At 36.2% G+C, this 21,793-nt stretch overlaps 2 protein-coding genes across 2 annotated transcripts; one reads left to right on the top strand and one right to left on the bottom strand.

The window, feature by feature from the left end:
• The first annotated feature begins 9,621 nt into the window (after positions 1–9,621).
• On the top strand, positions 9,622–13,128 carry LOC149010714 (epoxide hydrolase 1-like). Its single transcript, XM_089161177.1, has 4 exons — positions 9,622–10,370; positions 10,532–10,714; positions 12,337–12,578; positions 12,710–13,128. Exons 1-4 carry the CDS (start codon positions 10,077–10,079, stop codon positions 12,954–12,956), a joined length of 966 nt encoding a protein of 321 aa, XP_089017303.1. The 5' UTR covers positions 9,622–10,076; the 3' UTR covers positions 12,957–13,128.
• Positions 13,129–14,530: 1,402 nt separating this feature from the next.
• On the bottom strand, positions 14,531–20,935 carry LOC149010715 (Fumarylacetoacetate (FAA) hydrolase family). Its single transcript, XM_089163740.1, has 8 exons — positions 20,736–20,935; positions 20,525–20,625; positions 20,038–20,203; positions 17,250–17,302; positions 16,003–16,065; positions 15,696–15,746; positions 15,423–15,540; positions 14,531–15,033 (listed from the first exon to the last, which is right to left on the bottom strand). Exons 1-8 carry the CDS (start codon positions 20,743–20,745, stop codon positions 14,918–14,920), a joined length of 678 nt encoding a protein of 225 aa, XP_089019866.1. The 5' UTR covers positions 20,746–20,935; the 3' UTR covers positions 14,531–14,917.
• Positions 20,936–21,793: the final 858 nt, after the last annotated feature.

Here is a 21,793-nt window from a genome sequence, read left to right on the forward strand (position 1 = left end):
ATATCCATTGTGCCCCTAATCGGATTTAAGAGCCACCTTGATAAGGTAGAGTTTGGGTTTGAAATTTTCAAACTACGGTAGGATTGGATTTAGACTGGTCCAACCCAACCCGACCCATTGATACCCCAGACCTAATATGCTAAGTTGAGAAGTCAATTTATAAACCCAATTATGTTTGGCAATTTATAATTTGATAATCCCAATTGAACCGAAGAGTTAGATCCTCTACCATCAAGGACAAAGGATATTTGGCCAAAAAAGAAAAAAAGACAAAAGGATATTACTACTTACTAAGACCATATATTAAATAAGGGATCCTATCTTTTGAACACAAATAATATAAACTTTTTCAATATATATAATGATAGAGATTAAAATAATATTATCTATTATCCTAAACTTAAAGTACAACCTTTCGATAAGACCAATGAAAAGGATTGTTATATTATTTAATAATATCATCTAATTAACTAGGCAATAACACTTCTACACCAATCAGAGACTTAGCATCTTTCTAGTGATGCATTCCTTGTAATATAAACCGAAAGATTCTTTTAAATATTAATGAACATGAATGAGAAAAAAAAAAAAAAAGAGACAAGTTAAATTTGATTGTTAATAATTTGCACGACAGTGTGTACTCAAAGTAATAGGACCACGCATGAAGATGTTCTTCGTGTTTTTAAAAAGGAGATGTTGGAACTTTATTCTTGCCCACAAAAAACTTTTTTTTTCTTTTTTCTTTTACTTTTCCCTTTTTTTCTCCTTTTTTATAAACTTTTTTGCTTCTCTTTATATGCGTGTTTACTAACAAAGTTCATATATTATATTAGTTTAGAAGTGTCTTACATATAATTTAAAAGATTGATTCAATAAATAATGATTAACGTCTGATAGTATGAGATTAAAAAATTAATTTTTAATTTTTAATAAAGAATAAAACTTTACATATATAATATAGGTATCCTTCTCCCTTTATGGAAGAAGTTATTGAGATTGCGATGTATATGGGTTATGTTGGAGAAGCTTTAAGGATTGACATTGACTTATAAGTACTCTTGGTTTCATTTATTTAAGAGGCTAATAAGTACTAGAACAAATGAAAAATTCTAGAAAAAAAAAAAAAAAAGCAAATGAGAAATTTATTACTTAATTCTTATATTGATCTTAAGGGGAGATTAGCCACCTCCCAATCAAGGTTCGACATGTCAGCCCGAGTCGCCGTGTCGCCAGGGTCCGCCACGGCGACTCAGGCGACATGTTGCCAAAAGTCGCCCGATTTTTTAAAACCTAAATGTTAAATTTTTTTTAAACCTAATACTAAAACCGTCTTCGGTTTAGTCTTCTACAGTTCCACGGTTTATCTGCAACCTCTCCTTTCAGGGTTAATCGCCATCAGGATCTCCTCCTTCTCCTCCGATGGCAACTTTCTCTACTTCTCAGGGATACTCCCCGTCAGCCATCCAAACTACTCGATCTCCTCCTTCTCCTCCGGTGGCAACTTTCTCTCCTTCCCAGGGATACTTGCCGTTAGCCATCCCAAACCACTCGATCTCCTCCTCCTCTGATAGCTAGTTTTTTGAGGTCGTCTTGGCGGTGGATGGTGGCATTGTGATCGCCACCGGGGGCCCCTTTTGGGGGGGGGCCGGAACGGGAGAGGACCTCGATGGAGAGTCAGGGTTTCTGCGGAGGGGTTGGGGTTGGGGTGGAAGCCATCCATGGCTTCGATCCGAGAAGAATTCGGGTTTGATCAAGGGGCTGGAGCACGCAATGAACTCTCCTGTCTGTCTGTGTGCCTCTCCCTCCATCTCTCGACCTCTGTAATACCACCGCCGGTGGTTGTCAAACGGTTGGTGGATCGCACAGGTAAAGTTTTCGACTGTCGGTGAAAATGCGGCAATATTTTCGCCGACTTAATGTTAAGTTGGTGTCGCTGGGGGGTACCGTGTCGCCCCCCAGCGACACCTACCATGCTCCCAATTGCACCAAGATGCTGAGGCTTCAAATTTTATTTCCTATCTTGTTTATTTTTTTCTCTCTCTCCCTGTTATTTTTTTTGTCTTTTTTTTAAAAGATTTATGTGAAGATATCCATGCATGTAACAAATTGACATGCATCAAACTTCATTTAGACTAAAGGATTTCTTCGATCACACTCCTTTTGATTAAATTGGTGAACTTTATTGAGAAAGAAAAAGACATAGGCTTCAATTCCAATTAACTTGCACGATAAGGATTGATAAAAATGGTTAGTCCAATGTTTTTCACATTATTCAAAAAGAAATTGTCGGTTGATTCATGTAATCAAAATGCTTTACACTCTTGACCCCCAAGAAAAAAAGGAAAAACAGAATGCTTTATGCTCCTTTTGCCCTTTTGCAATAAACTTCCTCTTTACCCGAGAAAAAAATTTGTCAGTTAAAGTTGTGGATAATAAGAAACAAAAAGAGGTTGGTTCTTTATTCCATGCCCTCTAGTATTTTTTTTTTTTTTTAGTTTAAACAAAACTCATTCACTAAAAAAGTCAATAGAACAAATGAAAAGGATTTTTTTTATTTGCAGGCTTGCAGCAGTCTTACTGTCTGTAATTAAAGGTCGAGATTACGTCACGTGTTTAAGAAAGCATCCAATAGTGTTAAATCAACTAACTAGGGTATAGATGTAAATAAACTTTTATTTTTTAAATTTAAAAGATATTATTTATAAAAATGAAAAAAATATATTATGTTTTAAATTTACAAGACAAATCCCTAAATCTACCCAATTGAATCAACGATTCTCCTTGCCTACCTCTTCTTTTTCTTCTACACTGCCGTTCAGATCTCCTTTGTCTTCCTTCCCTAACATCCACCAGCACCACCACCACCACTTCCTCGCAGCAAACTCAGTCACGGTTTACATTTGGATCAACCTCATCACCTTCTTCATCTCTTTTTGGTTCTGCCGCTCCATCTACGGTGGCTTTTCATTTTGGACACCACTCTTTGGTTCCTCAACCTCTGCAAGTTCCCCAACTTCAGCCTCTACTTCTATCACATCTAACTTATTTGTTGGATCTAATGCCTCTTCTGCCCCAAATACAAGAACTTTTAGTTTTCTAAATTTGCATTCTTAAACCCAAACACACATGGCATGATCTTGGATACTGATAGCCGGTAGTAGTCGCTGCTGCAAATAAAAATTCCCAATGAAACTATTTTACGTAACTGCAGAGACGGACTAGTAATAGGCCAATCAATCAAAGACTCAACCGAAAGGGCCTACCTTGCCAAGGAATCTCCCACAGCATTAGCGGATCTCAACATGTAATGAAAACTAAAGGAAGCCTGCATGTGTTTGATATCATGATAAATGCCTAAGATATTGATCTAAGGGGAAGATCTATTGTTTTACTGTTGAATAAGCTCAAGATTATCAGACTCCACTAGAATTCTTCCATGAACAAATTTAGAGGCAAGAGGAAGACCTCAGCGAATTTCAATGGTGACGCAGCTTATAGCATACAACAAACAATCCTAGAAACTCTAATAAATTAAAATCAGTATTTAAAAGTCAAATGTGCCATACAAGATAACAATGACTCCTATATATAGTTAAGAAACCTTAGAAATATTAGGGAACAAATAAAACAAAGCCAAAACAACTCAAGTTAGAAATCCAAATCTAACTAGGAAACTAAAAGCGCCTCAAAAATCCATTAAATGATAGAATTTGGGGGTCAAAATGACACATATTGGGTAAAACAAGATAGGGACACTGTAGATAGACTTGTAAATGGAGAGCCAAAATCCGCCTTCGAATTCGCATTCATATTTGTTTAAGGGTATTCGTACTTGAAAATTTTCTTACAGGAAAATATCCGTATCCATCCGTTAAGCAACCGGATTCGGATTCGAATAATTGCTTATTGCATTGGATAATATCCGGATAGAGTACAATATTTAACATTTTTTCTTTAAAAATAGATGATAATCAGATTCGGATACCAGGAATTGGATTGGATACCGGTATTCAGTAATCGGAAATTAGAAATTTATAATAAAAAATGTAAAAATGTGACAATTATCAATCAACAATCGGATATTTTATCGGATATCCGATAAAGTTTCGGATTCGAATTCGGATGCCTTCTCTAAATTTTTGCCGGAAGCCGAATCCGGTCCATTTACCGGTCTAATTGTAGAGCTTGAAAAACGGTCTCTTTTGATATTTTGTGGGTCTCATATAGGGGTGTCAATTTTCAACACAAACCGTTAAGACCGGACCGAACCAGCCTATTATAGCCCGAACCGGCCCGAACCGATCCTTAATGGGCCGAAATTGGGCTGAGGGTCCTCGATAACGGTTTGCCCCGGCCCAGCCCGAACTCAGCCCGTTAGTCTTTACATAAATAAAAGCTGCTAAAATATTAAATGTCATTAAATTTTGTTTGGAATTGTTTAAATGTAATTAATGATCCATGAATTTCGGTGTTTGAGACGTTGAGACTCGAGTTTGAGTAGTTGAGAGTTGTTAAGTTTTAAATTTTAACTTTTTAATTTTCAAATTTCATTTAGTTTTATTATTTTAAAATTTAAAAGTCTTAATTGATAACTCTTAACTCTTAAGTCTTAATCTTAATCGTTAACTTTTTAATTTTCAAATTTCATTTAGTTTTATTATTTTAAAATTTAAAAGTCTTAATTGATAACTCTTAACTCTTAAGTCTTAATCTTAATCGTTAACTTTTTAATTTTCAAATTTCATTTAGTTTTATTATTTTAAAATTTAAAAGTCTTAATTGATAACTCTTAACTCTTAAGTCTTAATATTAATCGTTAACTTTTTAATTTTCAAATTTCATTTAGTTTTATTATTTTCAAATTTAAAAGTCATAATTGATAACTCTGAATTCTTAAGTCTTAATCCTTAATCGTTAACGTTGTTTCGAAGGAATACCATCTCTTAACATTTTCGCTTTTGTGAAATCGAAGCGTGGTTTTAAATTTCATTTTCACGGTTTCAATTCCAAACCGTTAGTCAACTATGAGAAATTCGCACTACTTGAAACTGTTTGGAACCGTATATTTTAAATGGGCTGGTTTGGAGGTTTTTATTTAAAACCGTAATAGGCCCCAGAAACCGCTCCAAAATCCACCGTAATGACACCCCTAGTCTCATAACTCTTTTCAGATCAAAAGTTACATCCATTTTAAGGATTACCTTAAAACCCCATCAAATGGCTTCCCCGATAAATGCGAACTCACATAAAATCCCAAAGAGAAAAGGCTGCAAAAATATTACGAATGAACACATTCCAATACCTCTTTTTTTTATCTTCATGACAAAATGCAACATCACAATTAATTTTAAGAAATGATTGAGGAGACCAAACCAAAAAGGTTTTTGAGAGGCAACATGAGCATCAACCGAAAGAAGTCCTCGATGAATAATTGATTGATCTAAACTCATGCTATATATGCATTCTTTGCAAGTCTAAGAACTGTCTCAGGAGACCACTCTTCCTTGTTGAACACCAATTAAGGGCAAGAAAGGAAGATATTCCGAACTGATTCCACCACATTACCACATCTAAAGCAAGAGTGATTGACTGGAATTATCCTATCCATGAATCCTTCCCCCGAAGGAATACCATCTGCACAAGATTTCCATAATAAAGCTTTTCTTTTCTGGAGTGGTTGGCATTCTAAATCCTCTTCCAGTAAGCTTCCTTCATCATCATGTGATTCTTAACAGCAGAAATGGAAGTTGAAGGCTGAGTTATAGCAGATTCTTCCTTTGACTGCAATAAAACATGGTACATAGATTTAACCGAAAACATACTTAGATTTGCAACTCTCAGACACACACACACACAATTTAGACATTTTGCCCACAAAGATTTAGGCTTGTTGAGCAACTTCCATCCTTGTTTTAAAAGAAGAGCATTGTTGACATCATCCATTTTTTAAGAACCCAAGCCTCCCAATGTTTATGGTCAAACAACACCTATCCTAAGAGATCAGGGTTAGCTTCTAGTTCCTTAGAGTGCTCCTCAAACAAAACTTTTGGCATAGGGAGTCAAGCTTCTTACATATCGGGAACTATGTCAATGGAGGAGTAGTAGGATGGTTAGGAACCTGACTTCTCAGTGGAGAGGTTATGGGTTCAACTCTTACCGGCGGCATATGTAATATCCCTATCCCTATATATAAAAAGCGCATTTGTACCAAAAAAATCTTCGGGAACTAGAAACGTTGCATATGATACAGGGAGAGGGGTTGAATTGAAAAGCTATAAAAGATTGGTAATCAATCTAAGATGAGTGAACAAACAAGATTTTTTTTCTTGTTTTGAAGGCACAAGAAAAGCCATAATAGAAAAAGAAGAAAGAAGGAAAGAGGTCGGACTCTGAAAAAAATAATAAAACAAAAGATATTCTAATGGCCTAATAATGTGAAAGACAAAAAAATAGAAAAGAGGAGAAAAGATAATTCTGGAATTAACAAAAATGAAAGATCTAAAGAAAGTTTAGGAACATTATTAATGATATCGATCAAAGACTCATATTAAATGGACCTGTCTGTTTCACCCACATTTAAGGGTGTCAATTGGTACGGTTTTGATAACGTATCAACTTTGAATATCGAAAAATAGAACAGTACTGAATTTACATGGTACGTTACGATTTCAGTATTCGTAAAAACGGTTAGGTATGGTTTCGGTATTAAATCGGTGAGGAAAAATGGTTTAAAAGTGGTATCTAGTGCAATACAATTTTAGTACGAACAAACCCATGCCACTTTTGTTATTAGTTCATTAAGATTTTAATGAAATTGCAATCAAACAATCGATAGAATATGATATTAACAGAGACAAAACAAGTAAATCGAAGAAGATGAGTGAATGATGAAACCAAAAACTGATACAATGAATTAGGGATAGGGTAAAGGTAAAGTGTTTTAATTGTATAATTACATTTATATTCCTTAATTTGGTATAGTACCACTTCAATATAATTTTGGTACATACTGACAATATGAGTACCTAAAATGGGAACCGTACTGAAGAAATTTGGTTTTGGTATGTACCGTACTGAATTTTGAACATTACAATACGGTACAGTTTTAGACGGTGGGGTTCGGTACGGTTAAACGGTTTAAGTATGCAATTGACACCCTTATCCACATTAGATGGGAAGGAAACCAAGTAGTCGATTGGTGTTTAAGGATGTTTTGTGATGAAATGAAAATTCTGAAAATCCTACAAAAATCACCTCTAGAATTAGATGAAGTTCTTCAAACTGATATATTGGGTCGACCAAATTAATTTTCTTTGTTCTGTTTTATGTTGGGTCCTGCATAACCCCGGTAACCAGGGCGGACCCACTAAGGGCCCAAGAGTTTTCAAAATATTTATTATTTTTTTTTAATTTTTGGATTTTTTATATTAATTTCCTTCATTTTCCCACTTTTTCTTCCTTCACATGTGAAATGTCACTATTTTGCCCCCCCTTCCCCAATATTGAGAATAATTTTTAAATGTAAAATAATGGGTATAAAAGTCATCTCTAGTTAAAAACTAACTCCTCAATCTCTATTTATTCTCTCCACTCTTTTCTTTCACATTTTTTCTTCTTATTTATTCTCATCTCTTTCTATAAACATGGATTAAAGGAAATTTTTGAAAAAAAAAAAATCTTATTAGATATTCAAAATGTCATTTATAATTAGAAACTTAATCCTCAATCCCTATTTATTCTCTCATATCTCCTCTTTCCTCTCTCTTCTTTTTTTCCTATTTATTATCTTCTATTTCTTTCTTTCTATTTATTCTTCTCTTTTTATAAGCGTGTGTTAAAAAATTTTGGGGAAAAATCCTCCCCACAATTAGGTACTCTTTTTATTTCTCAATTTATTTATTGTTTCTCTTTCTTTCAATTTTTTTGTTATTCTTTACTTGATTTTATATTCTTTGTTTCTTTATTTCGTCTACAATTTTTGTTATTTGATTTTATATTGTAAATAAAATGTCTATAGTTGAAGCCATGTCTTACCTTAAAATTTTTTTTTTGGCTTGCATCTGATTTTTTAGGGTTGAAGCTATGTTTTTTTTTTATGCTTGAATTTACATATATCTAGTTAAAAAAAATATAATTATCAATAATTTTTCTATTTTTATCAAATATGTGTGGGCCCCACAAAATATATGTGAGTCTATTCTTTAATATAATAAAATAATTCATAAGTGGGACCCCCAATGGGTCTTATAAGGACCCATACAATGTGTGGTGAAAAATCATTGGTGTTTCTTCATTCTGGACTTCCATTCTTCGGCTCCCCAATATTGAATCCTGGTTCCGCCCTGCCTGTAACTGTATTCTTTCAAAAAATAAAATGAAAGATTGGGGAGAAATTGTAGGATAAAAATCTGATAATGAATATGCTTGAAGTTAGTTAACGAAAAGTGAAGAAAATAACAAATTTTCAAAAATTAAGTCGACAAAAATAAATGGTTATAATTATATCTAATAAAACGAACAGTTGAATGGATCATCAGTTGAATGGATCATCATTGACGTCTAGCTGCCACCTTTGCATTTGCTTTTATCTAGGGATGTCAATTTTCAATCCGAACCGTTAAAACCGGACCGAACCGGCCTGAATCGATCCTTAATGGGCCGTAATTGGATTGAGGGTCCTTAGCCCAAACGGCCCAGCCTTTGTGCGGGCCCTTCAGCCCCGTTAATCTTTTACATAAATAAAATTAAATATTAAATGTAATTAATTTTTTTTTTGTATTGTTTAAATGTAATTAATGATCCATGAATTTCGGTGTTTGAGACGTTGAGACTCGAGTTTGAGTAGTTGAAAGTTGAGTGTTAACACGTTTAACGGTTTAAGTTTTAAGTTTTTAATTTTCAAATTTCATTTAGTTTTATTATTTTAAATTTGAAGTAAAAGTCTTAATTGATAATTCTTAAGTCTTAATCTTAATCGTTAACTTTTTAATTTTTAAATTTCATTTAGTTTTATTATTTTAAAATTTAAAAGTCTTAATTGATAACTCTTAACTTTTAAGTCATAATCTTAATCGTTAACGCTGTTTCACCGTCTACACATGATAGAAAAAATAAATATTGATATTGATTTTTAATTTATTCCAAACCGTTAGCCAAACCGAATCCATACCATTAGGCTAAACCGTTAGTGAACCCGAACCCAAACTGCACCAAACCAAAACCGCACCGAAACCGTTATCTTTTAAATGGGCTAGTTTTTGGTGAGGTTTTCACCCCGAACCGTAGTTAGGCCAAAAAAGCGCTCCAAACCGCACGGTTGACTTCCCTACTTCTATCCCAGAAAATTAATATTTCATTTTGAGGTTGAAAAAAACCAAATTGAAGACACGGGGGCCTTACCTTTGCAATCTTTCTTCATCTCGCACGTGTGATCTACTTTCCTTTTTGGGGCATGATACACGAGGTTTTTTTAAGCCTCCGAGTCATCACTCACCAACTATGAGCTATCCTTTTTTTTTTTTTTTTTTTTTGGGGGTAATAAGAGCTATCCTTTTCAATCTTTAGCGTGTGTTTGGTTCTTAAGATTATCATCAATCAATGCATGTGGTTCTCTCGTTTCAATTTCAAGATAATTTCTTTCTCGACGGCCAAACATTTGTCTTTCCTGGGGAGTTGATATCGATTCCACCAATAGAATCTCTGGTATCACATTTTCCATCTTTACTCCTCCATTGACCAAATTATTAATGCACGCAAGATTGGAACTTGGATGTGAGTTTTCACCAAAAAAAAAGAACTTGAACGTGGGCTCTGTTTGCTGTTTTTGAAGCTACAGAGAACATCATAGATTCGACACATGGCACATGGCATGACAATCTGCAAGTTTCATCGAACTGGAGAAACCGTCATTACTGGGCACTAGAGAGAGATTTTCGCCTATTTCCATTGCAAAAAAATTCCCTCTGGAGAATTGGGTGGAGATTCCCCTGGAGAATTGGGTGGAGATTCCCCTGTTCGCGGCCTATAAAACAGAGTAGTTACAGATTGAAAGAGGATGCAGAAACCCAGAGAGAGAGATGGAGATGGAGATGGGAGGGATTGAGCACAAGATGGTAAGGGTGAATGGGATAGACATGCATGTAGCAGAGAAAGGGCAAGGTCCGATGGTGCTGTTTCTTCACGGATTTCCTGAACTTTGGTACTCATGGAGGCACCAGATAACAGGACTCGCTTCCCATGGCTACCGAGCTGTAGCACCTGACCTCCGTGGTTATGGTGACACCGATGCTCCACCGTCTCCTACTAGCTATACATACTTTCATATCGTCGGCGATCTCATTGCCCTCCTTGACCTCCTGGGTCAAGACCAGGTGAGGATGTTCATTCTCTTTAACCTTCAAATTCTCATTTTTATTTTTATTTTTTCTGCATTATTAATGTTAATTTCTTCTTTTAAGAAGAGGGTATGTCTCGTCGCTGTTGTTTTCTGCTTTAATGTACGGTGGTGGGTCATGGATGATGAGAATTTCAGGTGTTTTTGGTCGGACATGACTGGGGAGCTATAGTCGCTTGGTATTTCTGCTTGCTTCGCCCTGACCGTGTCAAGGCTCTCGTAAATCTCAGCGTTGCCTTTTCTCCTCGAAACCCATCTGTCAAACCGCTCGATCGAATGCGAGCTGTCTTGGGAGATGATTACTACATCTGCAGATTCCAGGTCTGCCCTTTCCCCTTCTTACTCCTTTCATTGTTCCTCATCCTGGTCTTATTTTCTAGTTACTGGTTTCTCTTCTTAGCCTTGTTTGCATTGTGTTTGATTGGTTTTATTTGCTCCGAGATGGAATTTTCTTTGGTATGCAGATTTGAGTTGAGAAAAAAGTTACAGGAAACGGAAAAAGTGCAAAACTTCTTTATTACATATTTGGATCTGAGAACTCATAATTTAGAAAGCAATTCCCACAACTACTAATCTCATGAATTTTGACTAGAAAGTCTACTTTTCACTATCTTATTTAAATTGGGTAGCTGTCCATACAAGAGTAAATTGCACCTTCATTTACTTCGCTTGTTATTTCTACAAGCAAGCAGGTGAACTTTCACATGCATTGCTGGACAGACACTCCATAATCCCTAAACTATTCCTTCTTGTCTTAATAATGCAGTAAGTCAACAGTTTCATTCCTTTATGTTCTCCGGTTAATCACTATTTCTGTGATGATCATAATATTGAGATCTTGTTAACCTTCTCTTATTCTTTCCACATGGAAGAACAAGTATCAGTGTCTAGCCATTTACATTTGATCCAAATCCAGAAAAATCTTGATTTTTCTCAGATAAGAGAAAGGTAGCCTTAACTGCAATTTTGGGGGCGTGTTAAAATCAATAAAAGCATATTTGATTTTCTTCTTGCATTATGGTTGCTATTAGTTACTGCATAGAACATTTTGGGCAAGCAAAGAGTGTCACTTGTTTCTTTACACCCAAAAAGAGTGTTCTTGCTTTTATGTCCTGCTGTTCTCTAGAATGCTCTGGAGGGTCATCTTTGCAGTTCACCAAAATTGCTAGCATCCACTAACTTTCATCTCCAGTACATTAATATGGCCTTGTTAGTTGGAGCTTTCACTCTTTATAAAACAGGGTAAAAAAATTATGATTTAGATGTATGTAACGTGTATAATGGCTGACATTTGTCCCTTTCTGATGCTGCAGGAGGGGAGCCTCATGCACTGGGTCATTATTATTATTATTAGAATGTTATTATTGGTTGTTGTGTGAAGCCATATAAGAATGAGAAAATTCCTATATCTTGGCAATTAATGAGACCACTTGCACTTCTTTGCATCTGAATGATCTTTTACTCTCCTTCAAAGGGATAAATGAGTCAGACTGGGAAAGTTGGTGGAAGGGGCCCAACCTGTTTCATCCATAAATGGACCCACCAGCCTAACTTCCTTGGATGTATAGTGGGTAAGGAAGATGAGGCTGGAAAGTACTATCTCCATGTTACTAATCAAATAGATGTTTCTGTTTTGAAAATTTTGGAGTTTGGTCTCTGCAAATACTTAGTTATAAGTGAAAAGAGAGAACTTGAAAGAGAGAACTTGATGCTGTTACTGTCTTACTTATGTTCACTATACTTTTCCTCAGCTGATACTTCTATAGCGGTCCCACTGTTGATATTTCATACATTTGAATCAATCAGTGAAAAGAGAGACCTTGATTCTCTTACAGTCTTACTTATGTTCGCTATACTTATCTTTGACTGATACTTCTGTGGCACTTCTGTTTTTCGTATTCCGCTCATTTGTGAATCAATCATATTGGCCTGTCATTTTGTAGGAACCTGGGGAAATGGAAGATTTATTTGCTCGTTTCGGAACAGCAAACGTGCTTAGGAGATTTCTATCAACCCGCCGCGCAGCCCCATTTTTTTTGCCTAAAGGCAAAGAATTTGGAGATAATCCTGATGCAAAAATCACCTTGCCCTCTTGGTTGTCGGAAGAAGATGTTAATTATTATGCTAGCAAATTCAATGCAAAAGGCTTCACTGGAGGATTGAACTACTATAGAGCTCTGAATCTGTATGTTAGCTATGTAAAATTTGTCCAATTCGATTCCATTACAGTCCATAACAGTCTCATGAACCGGTTTTCATTTGGATACTCTGTCCACTTGGTAGTATTTATTCATTTCTGTGTTTTCTGAATTGCAGAAACTGGGAGCTAACGGCACCATGGACTGGTGTACAAATAAAAGTACCGACGAAGTTTATCGTAGGTGACCTGGATTTGACATACAACACTCCAGGTGCCAAGGAGTATATAAATGGTGGTGGATTTAAGAGAGATGTGCCATTTCTGCAGGATGTGGTTTTGATGGAAGGAGTGGGTCACTTCATCAATGAAGAAAAGCCTGAAGAAATAAACAACCATATTTTGGATTTCATTAAGAGATATTGATGTGTTGTGTCCTTCCCTTATTGTGCTTTTTAATGAGTTATGTACATCTAATGTGACTCTTTTAAGAATAGGTGGTGTTATGATGTTATCTTTCCTGAATCAAGCATTGCTTTTCTCAGCTACACAACATGTTTGCCTAAAATTAGTTAGCAGTTCATTTCGTTTTCAGGTTCAGTTTTGAAGCTTTTGCCTGAGCAGTTGTCCTAACTTGGATGCCTTGGCTTCAAGCTTCCTTGTTCTCATCTTTCCTTCATCATAGAAATTATAGGAATTATAATCTTCAACTTTTCTGGGTTTTGGAAGTAGTAGACTAACTGTAGGAATTCTTCATGCATGTGAATGTATCTGAGGCATTTAGATGGACTTCACCACAGATCGGTTTCGTTGCATAGGTAATGGTTAGATTGGTTTAGTCCTAGAATTTTAGGAATGCTTAAGAAGAAGGCTATCAAAGTAGGGTGAAAATCATCAGGAGAGGACTACCTATTCAAGGCTAGTGGTATCAATTCTAGGTTTGGTTGTTATATTTGTTTCTCTCATCGATAAGAAAAAAAGGAAGCAGCCTTTGGGAATCCTAACTAAATGGGGTTGATCATATAGATCTTTGCCTTTCAATCAATTGAGGTCATATTAGATGCAAGATCTAAGCTATACATATCGTTCTTAACTGTTTCTCTCTTAAGATTATTTTAGGTCAGTCTTTAATTCAACTAATTCCTTTAATTAAGACAGTTCTTCGTTCAAAGGCATTAAAAGGCTTCCATTGTATGTGGCAGTGCCATCTCAATCAACTTTCTTGTAGCATATATTTTATCGAAGTTATTCACAACTAGCTTTAATATGATCATTTATTATCTTATCCCTCTTAATTTTGCCACTCATCTATCTTAGCATTCTCATTTATGTTACATTGATTTTATCTATATGATACTTTTTAACAGTCCATACTATCACCATACATCATAGCTAGTCACACAAGAACCCTACAAAATTTCTTTCGAGTTTTTAATGTACGTCGATCGCACAAGACCTTGAACACATCTCTCTATTTCATCCACCTTATTTTAATATACTTTTTTTTTTTTTTTAAATATCTTGTTTTATATCACCATTCTTATTTATATTGAGTCAAAATACCTAAACTAATGACCATATTATTTACTGATAAAAGAAAATGATCATAATATCCACATCAATAGAGATGCATCAAGTCCATCTAAGCTCAGCTTCATGGTATAAATGGAACTTTTTATGTAAGTGTTGACCCATGGATAGGATTGCAGTCTTCTATGTAAAGGCCATAAGTCCAAGGAGGTCATCAATTCGAACATCCATCCCTCTATAAGTTCCCCCTCTCCCTAGGCCTGTGGGCCCTGAGTTGCTATGATTGGTTTGATGATGACAAATGAAAAAATATGTTGGATCCCAGGACCTGGCTACAGTAAGTCAGCTAACCCTATAGCAACTATGGAGTGAATTCCAATTTATGAACTCCACTTATTCATTTGAGGGGGAATTCATAAATGTCTCATGAATAACAAACCTCTGTAATGCTATTTAAAATATTGTTGGGCTTCGTTAACATGACAGTGCACCTGTATTTTGCATTCTTGGATCATGAAAAAAAGACCTAAAAACAAACAGCTGATGCGAAACTGAAAAATTGCACCTTTTCAAATGCGTGCCATTATTAAGTCTGGATGGATTTCAGAGACTATTTCAGTCTGATGTAAATTAGCAGTTTGAGGAACTTAATGTCAAAATTCATACTTCAACAGTTCAAATCATCCACACTTAGCACCTTTCATTTCAAGTGGCACTGCAATTTGAATCTCTTATTGGTACTTATTTGAATCTCTTTTGGCAATTACATTGTTTTGCTGCCTTGTGTAGTGAGATCATCTTCTCATCCAACTCTTAAATAGTTATGCAGTAGCCATCGACACTTAACACCAAGCACTTCACTGATTTGCTGGCTTTTGACGCTTTTGGACATCGAAGCTAACTCCGGTGAGGCCAGTTATGCCAGCAGTGATCTTCTGCCCGGCTTTCACAGGACCAACACCTTCTGGGGTGCCTGCATGAAAGAATACAAATAGGAAACCACATATCACTTATCAATTACAACCAAACATATAAACAGAATGATACAATGCCAACCTACCCATGGGGGGCTGCATAATGAAGTACAGATATGAAGCACTAAAAAACTGAAGTTTTTCTGACTGTGCTTCAGTTGATTACATTTTTTCCTGTTTATATTATTAGTTGAAAGATAACTGGAAGGGCTGTTGACCCACCCAACTAAGGTGCTGCAAGTTTGATTTCAGACACCTATGCCATGGCAGTTGTAACATAATTGAAACTTTTTTTTGGGATGAATAATAACATAATTGAAACTTTATTAAAAGCTAACCCTCATTTATCCATTTAATAATTTGATGAAAGAAAAGAATGATATTTTACCAGTTAGTATGATATCTCCTTCTGCAAGAGTGATCATAGAACTAATGTGGCTAATCAGAAATGGGATTTTAAACAACATATCGTCGGTTGATCCTTTCTGTTTGAGTTCCCCATCTACCTGTAAAAAGAGGGAACAGTCAGTTCTCCAACGCCTGCTTTTGGTAACTGCTCCTACACTTTTTAAAAGCAGTTGATAACCATGAGAGGCACGGTAAACATTTCCAAAATAAAAAACCCATTAAAAACAAACAGAAACAACAAATTTTTTAGAACCTTTAACCATAGTTCCAAGTTATCATGATCTGGCACCATTGACTTGGGTACCTGCAAAAAAACCATGACAAATAAACTAATAAAAATACTTAACCAATTGTAAACATTGTATACTTCTAAAGATAATGATCAGTGAAATGAGAAACTAAGGATTGACAATCTCGTAGTACAAATATTACTATAATCATCTTTTCTATTACCAAACCTGATTTCCATGTCAGTTCTGCAGTGGAAAGATGAATACAAGTATATAAATTATAAGTATACTGTATATAACAACTCACAAAATTTGAGTTTCTCTTCTTACCAATGGACCTATAGGAGTGAAGGTGTCCTGTGCTTTTGCCAGTGTCCATGGAAGACCTGCAGACTGAAAAAATTCACGAAGAGAAAAGGACAGATCAATAATAAAAATCAATCACAATATGAGTTCCAACAGTAGCAGAATCAACAATTAATATACATTTTCTCTTCTGTAAAATCAAACAGAAAAAGGAAACACAGATAATACCAACGTAAGTTACTCTCTGGCAGAACTAATATCCATTTCAAGGAAAAACTCACTTTACCCAATCAATTTGGTAGCTCGCTGTTCGAGTGCAAGATCCCATGACTCTCCTGTCTATGTCTTGCACCATAAGCCACCCCCCTTTCCCCCTCTCAACCACCCTCCCCCTCACAGCTGTAGGAAGTCTCATTCAGGCAGTTAGACAGGTATGATAACAGAGGAGCTTTTTTTTTTTTTTTGGGGGGGGGGGGGGGGGGAGAGTGCTGAGGGAGTCCGTGATGTTTTGAGCTTCATTTCCATCTCCCTTTGGGTTCAAATAGTTTGTTGCTGATAGTCCACAACTTTCATTGCATCACCCTGTATATGTATTTATACTTCGACATCCTAAGCATGTGCTCTACTTGGCAATGGAACCATGCACTTATGCAGTGTTCGAACTCAACTCAATTCATCACTAACATATTTTCAATTACATAACCACTTTCCTTTATTTAACGTAGTCTAATGGGAATCACTAGTAGGCTGTGGCTGAAATAATTTCAAAGAATAGGAAAGAAAAGAAGATAAACCTTATAAAAGAAAACGGAAAACAAATTTGATGGGTTTGGTAGCATAGAAGTAACTGGAGAACAACCAAGAAACCAATGTAAATTGCAGACATCCACTTCCTTCCATAAGTCAGATTTAAATTTTCTGAGGAAGGTCCAAAAATATGCCAGTCTTAAGCAGCTTTTGAAAAGAAAAATTCATGGTCCGACCGAGGAAGAATAGGTTTTACCAATGAAACAAATTAATCCAAACAAATGACTGTAGAATATGTTTTCCAGAAAAGGAAACAGTTACTAAATAAAACATAATACAGATATTGTAGACTGTAAAATATGAAGAAAGTAGCCATAGTCCATCCAAAAGCAGGAGCAAGGTACTATTTCAGAAAATATCTCCAGAGATTTGATTTGGTAGCAAACATTAAAGATTAACAAATAATAAAGAACCCACATCTAATTAGATTTAAATATTAAAAGAAAGCAATCAGTTCTTGTTACCTTTGCAGAAGATTGGAGTTCCCTGGCAGTCATATCCAGGGCAAGTGCATAACCTGGAACATCCATCTTATGTCAGGACTACAAAGAGTTCAACATAATCTTTCAAGCAAAAATCACATAGAATCCATTAACCATGTAATATTCTTAACCAACACAGCATATGGAAGAAGAACAACAGATATCATCACTTCAAGATGCAAGGCAAGGGCAAATTCAGGCCTTTCTCAACAACGGTGACCAGTGAACACCATAACACTCAAGCATGCTATAACATGGTAAGTTATGTGATAGATGGTATGGGAATGACAGAAAACATGATCCACTTCAAATGAACTGTAGCCCATTAAAAATCAAATAGATGGATCCATGACTGATCAAAAGAAATTATCTACAGGGAAGCTACAGTCCACCAAATCCTTTGAATGCATTGAGTTCCTCTTTAATGCTGATTTCAGTGGTATTTGGCAGAATATTTGAGGTCAGACAACCAGAAGTAATGGTATCCAAACAATAAATTAAGAGTAAATTAGTAACGGAAAGAAGATCAAAATGCAGTGGTGACCAACAATGTACCTTGAACTTCAACCAAATATAAGAAACATGGACAAAGTAAAGACACATTTATTAAAATCCCTCCTTGGACAATTTGATGTCAAGAGGAGGATTGACGCAGGAGGATTTGGGTAGCATGGAACCGCCTCTCTCAAGCAAAAACTAAAGGAGGTTTGGGGCTGAGGGATCCATCTCTCCATAACAGGGCTCTCCTATCCAAAGCAGTGTGACAACTGTATAAAAATCCTGAGTCTGAATGGGCGAAAATGATGAAGGCCACATACTTTCCAAAATGCAATTTTTTGGAGGCTCAACTTGGTTCCTCCCCTTCGTGGAGGTGGAGAAGCATAATAGAGGGAAGAGAGGTGATCACAAAAGGCCCAGCTTGGAGGATTGCAATGGTTCAAAAATCAAAATCTTCGATGATGTTTGGGTGTTGTCTCTTCCAAATTTTAAAATCTCTCAAGTAAGGCCTCCATACAGTAATCTGATGTGGGTTTTGGATCTGATTAATGGGGATAGAACGTGGAAAAGACAAGAAACCTTGAAGTGGTTTCCAAGGAAAATCAAGAGGCTATCCTCAAGATCTCTCTGTCATAAGTAGGGGTGTAAACGAATTGGATTCGGATCAGATAGTGGTAATACGTATCCGCATCATATTATATTCGGATGGATTCAAATGATATCCTATCAATTTAGGACGGATTCAGTCGGATTCAGATGATGGTCGGATAGTTATTTTCTTAAGTAGATTCTTCTAAATGGGCATGAATATAGATTAAATACAAGTTTTTGACTACCTATTGACATTTTTACCATTTTATTTGTGAGGGCTAGGGTTTGAAATTTAAGAAAATTTTGGTAGTTATTTAAGTAGAAAATATAGAAAAATAGTCAAATGTCTCAAGTAAAAAGTACATACAAATAAGGAAAATAAATCCAAATAAGTAACTTAGAAGGATGGTAGATGTGCTAGTTGTGGAGAAAAGGACGAATCCTCAGAGCATATTCTATTTCACTGCTCCTTTGCGCAGGCAGTCTGGTTAGGAGGGCCTCTCTCACTTCGGTTGCAGCAGGTTCCCTCCTTTGCCTCTAATGAATGGGTTGAGAAGTGGAGGTAATGTAGCCACTGGCCATGGGAAAAGAAAGATGTAGGGAATTATCTGGGCTGGCAAGCTTCATTCAGTGGTTTCTGTGGGTTGCTCGGAATGACTGTGTTTTCAGCAGGAAATTTTGGAAACCAGAGGTTATTGAAGCAGCATGTAAGACACATGGCGAGTTCCTTGATGCAGAGAAGGAAGGCAGCAGCGGCGGAGGGGAAACTATGGTGGCTCCCTCAAAGTCAGTGGTGGATAGCAGCAACGCCTCCTCTATGGTGTTCCTTAATTCAGATACCTCATTGAATCCTGACAATGGAGAAGGAGGATTGGGATGGGTGGCAAGAACAGCAGATGGCAGTCCTCTTCAAGCAACGTTTATGTTATATGGATTTCACTCAGCTCTCGAAGGTGAACTATTGGCTATTAGGGGAGGCTTACAGGAAGCTGTTGGTCAAGGTTGGGGTCAGATTCAACTGAAGCCCTTTCCTTGCTCGTGGAGGAGTCAGGGGGATATCTCTCTTCAGCCTATCGTCCAAGATATTTTACATATTAGCAGAAGCATGGATTCCTGTTATTTTAATTTTGTCCCTTGGGAACACAACTGTATTGACTCTCTAAATAGGGAAAGCCGTTTGTTGAAAGACACGACAATTTGGTCCACTACCCACCCCTGGATGATTTCCCTGTGTTCTCAATCAGTGTTTTTGCCTGTTTTTGAATAAATATCTTTCTACAAAAAAAGAGAAAGATAACTACAAGAAATTTAGTTTGTCCAAATCATTATGCTCCTAACAGACTCCAAGTCGTTAAAGCATCTGAACATAAATGGCTATTTCATCCAAAGGATCACATTGAAATTCATTCACATGTTGAAAGAGATGAACTCTTTATTTATTTATTTTTGCGTGGGGGTGGGGGTGGAATTTGGGGTTTGCTCTTCCATCTGTCTAATTTGCCTGGATTTGGATCGTTATTCTACAAGTAAAAGAACAAACAAGTAGTTTCTAAACAAGCGGTAGATCATAAGGACACTCTCCCAGAGGAAAAGAATACAAAACCGAAGCACTAGCGAGGCAATCAATAACAACATTGACCAGCAGGATTTATGTCATTTAGGAGTAACCCGAAAGATATACCTCCAATATAATCCATAGCAGATGATTCAGGAACATCACGAGCTTTCTTCCCAATGACAACGGCTAACTCTGCTTCATAATGAAGAGATTCCAAATTGTATGGAATCTCAATTGTTCCCCCGTTTGCCAGATAAGAAGAAGTTGGCTTTATGAAAAGAACCGGTTCCTGAAACATTACAATTTAAACAAGTGAACCTATGCTAGGATCTTGTCAAACCCAATAAATTTTTAAGTAAGAAAAATAGTATCTTATCATTTCGTCATCAATTTGTTGGAAGCCATGCTCAAACAATTTCACAAAACCCCGATCAATCTGCCTTTAAGCCATTAATGGGCAGAAGTTTTCCCTCTTACAAATTAGGTAAAACCACAGCATCTTTGACACCTAAAGCTTAATGTCATCGATTGAATACTAAAACCAGAGTCATGATCGCATCTGGGAAGTGACTTTGTGTGTGAAAAACAGAAAGATGGAGAGAGAAGAGACCTTGGGGACTGCGTTGCCGAGTTCCTTGGCGTGAGCGACATAATTTCGACCAACAGCGACGATCTTGGTACTAAGGCTTAGAAGATTCGCCATGGACAGAGCTACGAGCAAACAGTAGAATTTTTAGAAGAGGAGCGAGGGATTGTCTCCCTCTAAGTAGAATCGAATAGTTATATAATACGAAGAAATGGAGATTAATCCCAGTCCCCACCTCTACCCATACGGGTAAAATTTAAGAAATCTGAACTCTAATCCAAGTGCCGATTTAAGAAATCTGGATTCTGGAAGGGATGAAACACAGCTCCGACCTTGATGCTGCAGGCTGGCAGAAGTAGACAGGGACTGTTCAGGCAGTTTCACTGTTTTTTGGGTTGACAACTCAACTCAGGCAGTTTCACCTAACCTACAATAATATTGGATTTAATGTTTTATTGCCTCTTTAAGTCATCAATCCAAATTCTTGATGCTGACGTGGCTATTTATTTCGGCTTTATCTACTAAAAACCTCAATTCTCATGCCCCATGACAAATGCAGCTTGACTTGGGATTCTCTCCCTGTCCTTACAGGAGGGCTTCCTCTATTTATGAAAAACACAATCCTCTACTCAGAGTCTACCATTTTCTTCACTCAACTTACCCGTGAGACAATCCTCCTACACTAACATGAGTGTGAGACTTGCACTGCCCTATCTAGTACGTAAAATTCTTGTAAGTATAAGTTCTAATATTTTATGTTAATGTGGGAAGATGATTTGACAGGCATATCAGGCGTGATAAGGATGATTTTTCATCATTTTTCTAATTGTCTTTCATTTGAATTCTTTTCATTCATTATTCTTTCCATTTAAATTCTTTCCATACCATCTCATCCTTCCATTTCATCAATATCCTAATTTGGCTTTGGCTTGATTAAGAATCTCTATTAAATCATTTCCATACATTGTATTTCCATACTAGGCGTGATAAAGATGATTTTTTATCATTTCCCTAATTGTCTCTCATTTAAATTTCATCATTTCCCTAATTGTCTTTCATTTTAATTATTTCCATTTAAATTCTTTCCATACCATCTCATCCTTCCATTTCATCAATATCCTAATTTGGCTTTGGCTTGATTATGTTTCTCTATTAAATCATTTCCATACATTTTACTTCCATACTAGGTGTGATAAGGATGACTTTTCATCCTTTCCATAATTGTCTCTCAATTAAATTTCATCATTTCCCTAATTGTCTTTCATTTTAATTCCATTCATCATTCTTTCCATA

This window comes from Hakea prostrata, chromosome 7, assembly GCF_041222555.1.
Source record: "Hakea prostrata isolate BN-2017 chromosome 7, UWA_Hpros_2, whole genome shotgun sequence".
NCBI classification, from domain to species: Eukaryota; Viridiplantae; Streptophyta; class Magnoliopsida; order Proteales; family Proteaceae; genus Hakea; species Hakea prostrata.